Raw genomic sequence first — 10,796 nt, 5'->3', positions numbered from 1 at the left:
TTCCACTATAAACAAAAGTAAAAATATTCGTTTCCCTACGCCTCCCCCCTACAAACTATTAGTTTACTTATTTATTTTATAGTTATGAATTTTGTTTTATAAGCGATGATTTTAGACCAACTTCTTTACTGTGTGTACTAAGTAATATATAAGTTTGAATTTTTTGAATTGAATTTTTAATTTAGTTCATTTGTTTATCATATTGTGTTTAACTTTGTGTTTTCATTTAAATTATGTTTGTATATACATATATAATTTATCTTAAAGTTTTGAATATAAGCTTATTTTCTTTTTCTCTTTTTGTGTGTCCTGTTTAAGTGGCTCAGGTTTTGATGCCTGAGTCCAACATTGCACAATAAACAATATAATAATAATAATAATAAAAAAATAAACATTTTGTTATAAAAACTATGCTTAAAAATAGATTTTGAAATTTCTTAAACTGGAAGTTAAAAATTTTAAGTTTAAGATTTCAAAACAATGTACAGTACACGAATGACCTTTTACTTAAATTATTTATAACCATTCACCAGTTAACTAACATCTTTTAGTAAATTGTAAAATAAAACAGTTAAAATCAAGAAGTTCTTAGTAAAATTTGTTTTTAAACAGCCCTTTTTTATTAAAAAAAATTAACATTCTATTGAAATAATGCATAAAAATAAAACTTGCTAAGCTAAAAAATATAGTAGCCAGTTTAGTTTATTTACTGGATTCAAAAAAAAAACAGAACTTAAGATAATTTCCTACTTACTTACCTTTCTTAGATTATAAAAAAAAAAGTAAATGCATATAAATACGTGCAAAAGCTTGCTTGAGTTTTTTCAATTTGTTATGTAAACATTTGTAATTTTGCCTGAGCGAACTTTATACCTAATATATGTCTACATATAATAGTCATATTTGAGAAATTAATTAAGTAATTGTTTAACTTAAATCATAATTTATTGTGGTATAAAATCAAAAAGTACTATAATAAATGTGTAAAAACGTAATGATGATGTGTAAATTGAGCTTAATGAAGAAACAATTTGCTATACACAAAGCTATAAATAAACTTTACAAAACAATTACTCAGTATAAATAATTTCGTTACAAACTCAAATGCTGTTAATAAACTATTGGCGATTCTGCTTAAAAAAAATTTTAGTCACTTGTTAGCTGCATATATAAAAAAGGTGTGTAAAGTACAAAAAAGCATATATAAAAATCAGATAAACGCTGTTGTCATATAGGTGGTAATAAAAGCAAAATAATCTTCATCTACGGAAAGGAACTACAGAAGGTGTTAGTAAGCCGCGCAGCCACAATCTCATTTGTCCTTCTTGTTGATTTGTTGGTCGATTTTCTTCTGTATGTTGTCGAACTTGTCGCTACCCCTCACATCAACTTTTCCCTGCCTCAGCATGTTGAAGTGAGACACTTCGTCGTAAGGTGCAGCCTGCTTTCAATATTTTGAAAATATTAAAATGTACAAAATCATTATTTACTATTTACATTAATTACTTATTAAAATTTCCTGATTTAAAAATATGTTTTCAAAGTTATGTTTTAAGGTTTTTTTATACAGTAAAAAATACTAAAATACATTTACGTTTTTAAAAATTTTTTGTTTTGTTTTGCACAACTTTAAAAATATTAAAAAGTAGACAATCAATGCTTGACTAAGTGGTGAAATGGTTAAAAAGTTTAGTTTTACAGCAAATTAAGTTTTACAATTTATCTCTAAAGCTACATAAAATCTTGAAGTTATAACTACCGATTTAGTCACTACACTTACTTTTTCACACAACAATAAATATTAGTGTTTTTAACAATTAATCAGCGATAATTTTGTTTATCCAATGCAACAAAACTATTAAAAATATTTTCTGTAAGGTGCAGATTGGTTTAACAGCTTTAAAGAAACACAAAATACATATTATGTAAAGTTTTTAGTGTAAGCTTTATAAAAAATTACCTTTTACTAAAAACGATATGAGAATATTTTTATATTATGCTTTTAGGTTTTAAATAAGCAAGAAAAATATTTATTTAGCATTATTGAAACTTATAAAAAAAATATTAATTTGCTTTCCATAATTTTCAAAAAAAAATCAAAATAGTAGACTAAGATTTGTGTAAGTAGTTAAATGGTTTAAAAAAATGCATAATTCAAAAATTTTATTTCATGCTTTATATTGCTCAAAAATTTCAAGTTAAAATCACCAATTTTATCACTACATTTACTTTTTCACACAAAAGTAAACATTAGTATTTTTAACAACTAATCAGCTACAACTTAATTTAATCAAATGCAATAAAACTATTAAAAGTTATTAAAACTTTTAATGTCTGTAGATACTTTCAAATGCTCACGAAGTACAAGCATTTAAAACAATTTATTTAAACACAAAACTTCAGTTAATTTAAATTAGTATAATTGGTTGTTAAAAATCGAAAATCACAGATCATTTAAAGTTTTTAACAAAAATATTTGAAAACCAAGAAAGTATTGCTATAAAAAAGTTAATCATTCACAGTATTTTAAAAAGTTTTTTATTACAATTATCAAAAACCTCGAAGGTTCCATTATAATATTCAAACAAACTTTTAGTCATAAAACATTAAACATCTAATGACATACAAAGCGATTATCAAATTCTACTCATCAAAATAGTACAATTTATACAGTAGTTCAAGTTGCTTACAAATAACTTAGCACATGTCAAACATCAATACACTGGAATTAGATATACGAAAACTATATCAACAAGTACAACTACATAACACTAATAAACATGCAATCATTTTATTAGCGTCTAAATCTACAAATACCTCCGGTGCTTCAGTTTTCTCCATGGGTAAAACCACGGGTTGCTCAGTCTTATTGTTATAATGAGTTGAAAACGAGTAAAGTTTTTGTTTAACATGTCAAAAACTGTGTTCTTACGTATAGGAAATTGCAAAGAACACGAAATGATACATAGTATTATATTTTACAACTTATATAAGTTTTTTGTTATATCACTTGTCTTTTTAAAACTTTAGAAACTTATAAGTTTTCTAAAAAAAACTTTGAAATGTAATCAGTTTATTAAAACTAACGATGTTTTTCTGTATTATGAATAACACAGTCCGACAAAATTTTTATAATAATGGTAAATTACTCAGTACCATCCTTAAAAAAATCTTTTGAACTGCAATATTCGTAGTATAGAGAAAAATCGTTTATTTTATTAAAATGACTAAATTATAAAACATTACAATAGTTTATTAAATTGTGTACTTAGCATTTTTTTCTTAGAAATATAATTAAAAGTATTATTTAAATATTTACCACTGGTATAAACATTAATTAATAAACTATTACCTGACTTGATCCAGAGACTTCCATTTCTTGAAATTTCTAAAAACAAGTAGAACTTGTTATAAAATTTATAACTTAATTACAAATGTTACAAAACACAAAAATGTTAAGTAAATTAAGTAAAATGTTCGACAATAAATTTTTATAGACAATTTTTTACATATTTTAATATAAATTATTGTAAGTTCTTTAATTTAACTTAATTAAAACATTTATGTTTTTTTTCTAAAATTTAGTTTTAATAGTAGCACCACTAGCATTTTTTTTTTCTCCACTTCTATTAAAGAACATATTATCAAAATGTATTTAAAATTTCATTCACAACAACTTATGAAAATATTATTTTCTCAACACTGTACTTGTATTGCCTAACAAACTTCAATACAATGGGGAATAAAACAGCTGGAAGTTCAAGTTTAAACCTGACAAATTTACTTAATATTTTTCATGTTAGTCTACCAATATACAATTCAGTATAATAAGTAAATTAACATATACGTATTATATGCGAGTTACTAAACATTTGTATACTTTTTATTTTACCTTTTAACATTACTGTGGGTAGTTTTCTTTCATTCATTTAAAGCAATAAAAACAAACGGTGACCACAGTCTGAAACTACTTAAATTTCACATTACAAACTGCAAATGATAAAGATAAAAATGAGCTTATGTCAGACTTGTAACATCAAATGTAACAAATAGCTGCATTATCTGAGATTTAACTAGATTTAGACACGACGGCAGGTTATACGTGTGCTGCTCTTTTCACTAACTTAATGTTAACTAGAACGCATTAAAATAGCCTCAAGGGACAAAATTGTAAATGTCAAAAAATTTTTTTTAATAATAACTAAAAACTCATATTTTATACAGTATACAATCAAGAAGTTACAACTTTTTAAGTAACGATATTATGATACATAGAAGTTTTAACAAGTTTTAAACGACTATGAACGTATTAAAGTAAATAAAATAAACCTGGGGTAAATCTTGGTACAAGTTCCACCACTGTTCAGTGAACTTCGCATCTGTTTATTATGAAAATCACATTAAAATGTTTAAGTTAATAACCTAAACTAATTTCTATTATTTCATTAAGTAACTATTTAAGTGATCCTAACTAATTAATATTTATTTTTATAAAACTTACTTGTATTTTTTGCAGAGGAACTTCTCCACGGCTTGTCATCGCCCAAAAAGTGAACAATTTTTGTTGAATCGCCAAATCTGATTTAATTGCTTAATGGTAATTGACGGTGCAAACTTTATTTATTTATTTATGTAAATGTTCACTATATTAACAGTTCTCAAAGAACTAATATAGTTTTTAGAATTTATTTCATGCAAAAAAGTTAATAACATTACTTGTTTATATAAAGTCTACTAAAACCAAAAACTTCCATAGTGTATTTGCTATTATAATAATGATTTTAACCAGAATATGTTTTATTTAGAGTTCAAAAGTGTAATCAGCAAAACATTCATAATCTAAGAACGAAAGCTTTTTTTCTATGATAATCCTTCGTTATTTTTGATAAGTTGCAATAAAATATCACTCAACAGCCTACAATTTTTTCCTAAAATGCAAAAGTGGTAAAAGACTATTGTATTTTTTAGAACAACAATAGGATTTCAATTATAAAGCCATTGGAGAAAATAAAAACGCTTTTTTTTTATTTAGCTTAGTTCTGGTTACAATTCAAATTAACATTTCAGAAAAAAAAAGAACGCGTTAGTAAAACTTTACAAAAAAAATATTTTACAAATATTATAGACGTCAAAAAACTGTTAAATCATTTTCACTTAATTTATTCAAGGTTTGATTTAATAGTACCGTTTTTAGGTAAAAATGAGAATGTTTATTATGCAGTTTCATAGAATCTAAGCTTTTAACTTTATCTCACTTTATCAAAAGATGAGTTTTAAAAAACTAAAACTTATTATGAATAGCTGGAAGTTAAATTTTAAAATATAACTAAACTTATTTATAAATCAATTAGTTTTGTCTATATTTTTTATTCGTTTTTAATAATCTTTACCTATCATAACGTTCTATCAAAGCTTTAACTAAGGCTAAGTTATAGATTTTTTTGTTGTTATGTTGTTTGCAATACAGTAGTTTTTTTTTTGTGTCTGATTACTTTTGACTAAATAAAACTAAGAAAAAAGATAAATAATAAACAAGGTATACTTAAAGCATAAAAATTAATTTTTTATCACATCTAGTTAAAACTTTTATGACTACATCATATTCCAAAACAAATTATTACTTCATTTTAATTAAGCACAATACACAGTGAGTGGGCTGTCAGGCGTATATTGACTTTTATAACAACTAATAAATTAAACTAAGTGTTTAAATAAATTGTGTAGAGCTGGGTTTCTTCTTTTCAAAACTGTGGGCTTTTTATACAATACCATTCCTACTACTAGTACTGATCAAAAAAAGCTATCAGTTAACTATTAAATATTTTTTTAATAAAAACAGGTGGCAAGATACAAATTTTACTTAAAGTTAAAGTTAGTAAAAAGATTCACATACTTTTTTGACTTTCCTAACTTTGTATTACACAGTCAAATAAATTATTATTTCAATAGCTTTATCAATTCCAAAAAATATTAAGGATAAAAACTTTACTGTATAGTATGTAAATTTAATTATTTGGCTAAAGGGGTTGGGTTTTGTTTTACAGTTTTACTTTTTACATTAATTACTTAGTTACTAATTCCATTTCTTTTTTTAATTCCAAGTCCTTTCTGAAATACAAGTGATTACAACTAGATAGTTTAATAGACTTCTTATGACAAGCGCAAAATAAAAAGACTAAAAACAACTATTGCACTAAAAATATATTAAATCTTTTTACAACATTTAGGTAATTGTTTTCAAACTTTCTTAATTCAATCTTTATATATTTTAAATTTTATGGAAAAGGATTTTCAATTTGTTTAACAAAGTGTTTTTATAAAAATTTAATTTTCATCTGCTGCTTAGTTTATCATAGAATAACAAATTTATCTTTTACAAAAGCCTCATAATACCATTTTAAAATTTCCTTTTGATGTTTTCAAGATAACATTGTGAAATCTTTTAAAGAATTTCTAGAAAACTTAAGAAGGAAAGAAATAGTGAAACTCTTTTTTAACCTGTCTAGTTTAAACCTTCCACAAAGAACCTTTTAAACTCTATAATTTTGATAACTTATATCTTTAAAATGGCACTGAATTTTCAATAACGGTAAGAAGCAATTGGTAGTTTCAAAAACTAAGTGAAAAAATAAAATCTGGTCATTTAAAAAAGTAATTTACCGTGAGCTATGACCTCAATTATTATTAATATTATACTCATAACTAAACATTTTTTGTTATGTAAGAATTTAAACAAACTTTGCAAAAGCAGGAGTGTAAGTGTATGAAGTAGTGGCTTGCATATTGTATTTAAAAGAAATTCGATTCCATTTTGTAAAATATGTGTTAAGAAGACCTTGATCTCCACCTGAATGATATATTTTGTTACTTAAGGTCAAAAATTTACAAAACATCCTTTAAATACTACAAAACAAAAATTGCCTAAACTTAATTTTTTTAAGATGAGTTTTTTAACTTACTTTTTATACTTAATAATTAAATATATTTTCCTAAATGCATAGGCATTAACATATAAATTACAATGCCTAGTGCTCAAACAGTAAAACAATAAACAGTACTATATTTGGCAAAAAAAAAAGCAATAGTATAAGTAAAGTTTTATCTGTTTTAAAAGACTTCAGTAATTTACTGTAAGAAAAATAAAATTTACCATCAAAACTTCCTTCTGTTTTTGCTAATTCAATAAGGTTATTGTAAGTTTCAGTGCTTGGTTTGTATACAAAAACACCGCTGTTGAACATGTCAGGCCAACCGCAGTCAGAAACGGCTGACAACTCCTCAAAGCTGAACATGTCATCAACATTCGCAACTATCTGTAATTTAAAGTAAATACTTAATAAATTAACTATGTTCAGTGGATTTTAAAATAAAACTTAACTATTACAATTTAAGTACGCTAACAAATATGGAAAATTATGTATACAAAATTCAAAACTAGCACTATTATTAAGTTTTTAGTGTTTTTTAGATTTAGATTTAAACAGTAAATTTAGACAAAGTTAACATCAAAATAATACATCTAAAATAATTATAAGCTTCCATTGTTATTTATTCAATACCAATCTATAAAACATCTATAGTTAAAGATACTGGAAAACTTTATACCGAAACGGATAAAACATAATAAATATATAATACAAACTGACCATAGTATCAGCATCTAAAAAGACACACTTTTCATATTGAGTCAAATTCCAGCAATGTATTTTTGTGAAAGTAATGCCCAATTCAGGTCTTTTTAACATGGCAAGATGAGTTTCATCTTTTGAATCCAAAACATCAACTTCTACAAGCTCATCAAATAATAATGACAGTGGTTTTCTGTTAGTTACATTTATAACAAACAATCAAACAAGACTTAACTAAAAAATCAATATGTAATTTATTAAAAAAAGTCATTTAAATAAAATTAGTTTTTACAATGTAGATCAAAGTGTTACAAAACTATAGTTTGTACAAAATGTATAATAATCACTTAATTTTGATAAAAAGTTTTCTTAAAAGTTTTAAAAGTAAGGTTAAATAATTATTATTTAAATTTGTAACTTAAGAACAATATAACTAGAAAAGTATGGAAAAGTTAAAATATAAAAAAGGAATTACAAGTTGATTAAATATTTGACAAAATTAAAAAACTAAGAGTCTTAAAATTCTTAATTGAGCAAGCTAGTTAAGTAAGAATATTTGTTGGTTATGTTTTTGGTATAAAAGAATACTACTCTCCTAAAATTTTTAAGAGTCTTTCTAAACATATTTTTTGACACAAATTACTTTTTATAATAGCTTATTTAAGGGAAACAAAAGTTTAGGATAACCAAAAGTTTAGCATTTGCACAAAGACTAATGTTTATTGTTCCTGTGTATGTAGTACTCTGCTATACAGTTGCAAAGCATGGACGTTGTCTAGCATGCAGGAGAAGAAAATCAACACCTTCCACTTACAATGCCTTTGTCACATCCTTAGAATTGCATGGCAACAAAAGATCACCAACAGTGTTGAGACATATTAGTCTTACCACCATGTACTTTACCCTCAGTCAGCACAGGATTTGCTTGTTCAGTGATGTTCTGAGGATAGGTGCTCCCAGAGTCCCTGTTGCATGGCAAATTGGTTGTTGGCTAACGCAACCAAGGTTGTCCAAAATAACACTTTTAAGGACGTATGCAAGCGCAAACTAAAAAGCTTGAATATAAGAACTGATGAATGGGAGTTGTTTGCAAATGACCATGCCAAATAGAGATCTACTGTACACAAAGGCTGAAAAAAGGGAAAAAGAATACTTTAAGGAACCAAAGAAAGGAGAAGTACAATGAATTTGTTTATTTTTATTTATTCGTATTTCAATTTATTATATGTTTGTTTTATTTAGTGCATTACTGTGCTTTAAATTTATTATTATTTTTTTAAATTATCAATGCATAATTACAAATAACCAGTGTTGCTGATAGTCGGCTTTTTGTTATTATAATATAAAAAATAGTTGATAGATACAAAGTTTAAACTAATGAATAAAAATTAACATTTTTTTACAAAAAAGTCACAATATACTTTTATCATATATTGAAGAATACCCTTTTTCTTATAATATTACTTATTTTAGATAGTACTGTTTTGAAACTTGACTTAAATTATCAGGAGCTTTTCAAACAATTTTTACCTATAATGAAATTTAAACTAGTTGTTTCTAAAATAAGAGGGTTATTATAGGAGGTTATTTCTAAAAATTAGGCTGTTTTTAAGATTTAAAATCTAGGCCTTAGAACAAAAGTCAGCTGTCAGCCAGTGAGATAACACTGTCTGTGTACAGATTTATCTATGCATATAAATATTTTAAATTTTTAGTAAGCAATACCACTAACTTAATTGTTTTTATTTATATACACTTTTTTTGTCATCAAAAGATATTTCTCCAACAAATTGGACTATTAAATGACTTTTTATAGAAAATCAAGCATGTTACTTATAAACGACTACCTTGCTGAATAAAAACCCAAAAACTAGTTTAAAACCATAAATAACAAACAAACTCCAAAGTAAAATTTTATAATTTTAAATTATTTACAACAAATTTTTATATTTTCTTTAAAATTTCTTCAAACTTAACTACTTATATAACTATTTTGTTCTTCTATGAAAAATTTAATTTCACCGTCTACCTAACTATCACTTAGATCTTTTATATCAATTAAAATTACCTAGCTTCGTCTGTCACATATGGAGATATCAAACAAACAAGCTTCTTAGTAGTGTTTGATTTAATTAGGGATTTAGCTACAACTGCTGCTCCCTTGCAGTACTGGTCGTTGGTTGCCAAGGTTACAAAAGCTGAAATATAAACAAATTTTATATATAAATAATAGTCAAATGTACAGACGCTAATATGTTTGTTAAAACATATACAAACAAAACAACTTTGTTGGAATACAATAAAAGACTTTGCAAAGTAATTGCTTTATTAAACTGCTGCCCTTAAGTTCTTAGAAAACTTCATAAAAAACTTTGTAGAACTGTGCTATTAATTAACTAGAGAGAAACGTACATAAGTAAACTTAATATTTTAATATCTTATGAATAAATTAACAGATTTATTTTAACTAAATAGGTAGTCTAAGCTTTTGCAAAAAAACTTTGACTGGACATTTGAACTAGTTATACATTTTTAGTTTTAGCATAAACTGAAAACTTAGCTTAAAACTAAACTATATGAACTACCTTTACTAGTTTACTTAATTGATAAGTTCTTTTAATTTTATTTAACAATCATTTTGAAAAAAACACTTAAATTAAATATAAGCAATTTAAATAGCTTAACAATTTATGAAAGTTCTGCAACAATAATTTTAACTACTATTTTATTTTTAGTGAATATTAATTTCACAACTAAAGGTACTTTAGAAAGTTTTTCATTTTTATAATTAAATTTAAAGCTAAATGATTATTTATTCCTAGCAAACAATGTGACTAATCATTAAATGAAAGTTAAAACCTAGTAAAAAAAATATTAGATAAAATCAAAAACTTCAAGAAGTTTTTTTTTAATCTTTGAATATTAGCATTATTTTAATTATTAAAAAAGATGTTAAAATACTTAAATTTTATTATAAACTACATTATATAAAAAAGTTTTTTTTTTAAATAGGGTTTTTATTTTGAAATTAAATATGTTCTTAAAAATTTTTACTTATAGTTTTAAACAAAACTTTGTATAGCTCACCTTCTGACATTTCTCTAACTGTAAATTTTCCTAAAATTATTAAAAATTCTGAAAAAAAAAAGTTAAGCACATTAAGTTTAA

The 10,796-nt window shown here is 24.6% G+C and overlaps 1 protein-coding gene across 3 annotated transcripts; it reads right to left on the bottom strand.

The window, feature by feature from the left end:
- Positions 1–824: 824 nt before the first annotated feature.
- Positions 825–10,796, bottom strand: LOC145842120 (glycogenin-1-like). 3 transcript variants are annotated; one of them, XM_082949885.1, is made up of 10 exons: positions 10,716–10,796; positions 9,697–9,826; positions 7,647–7,821; positions 7,151–7,313; positions 6,739–6,847; positions 4,502–4,578; positions 4,330–4,379; positions 3,353–3,388; positions 2,818–2,865; positions 825–1,444 (listed from the first exon to the last, which is right to left on the bottom strand). In XM_082949885.1, the coding sequence occupies exons 1-10, from the start codon at positions 10,723–10,725 to the stop codon at positions 1,313–1,315; spliced, it is 930 nt and encodes a 309-aa protein (XP_082806011.1). In that variant the 5' UTR covers positions 10,726–10,796; the 3' UTR covers positions 825–1,312. The 3 variants fall into 3 exon arrangements, with proteins under 3 accessions (XP_082806011.1, XP_082806714.1, XP_082807273.1); XM_082950588.1 differs by lacking the exon at positions 2,818–2,865; XM_082951147.1 differs by lacking the exon at positions 2,818–2,865 and having other exon boundaries at positions 825–1,441.

This window comes from Thalia democratica, chromosome 1 (assembly GCF_965202585.1).
Source record: "Thalia democratica chromosome 1, ktThaDemo2.hap1.1, whole genome shotgun sequence".
Taxonomy (NCBI): Eukaryota; Metazoa; Chordata; class Thaliacea; order Salpida; family Salpidae; genus Thalia; species Thalia democratica.
This window is presented reverse-complemented; position numbering and strand designations above follow the sequence as displayed.

Coding starts and splice junctions, on each gene's coding strand:
- LOC145842120 (XM_082949885.1), bottom strand. Junction 7,314..7,646: donor TTTTAGATGCTGATACTATG/GTCAGTTTGTAT, acceptor TTTAAATTACAG/ATAGTTGCGAATGTTGATGA. Junction 6,848..7,150: donor AACAGAAGGAAGTTTTGATG/GTAAATTTTATT, acceptor TATATCATTCAG/GTGGAGATCAAGGTCTTCTT.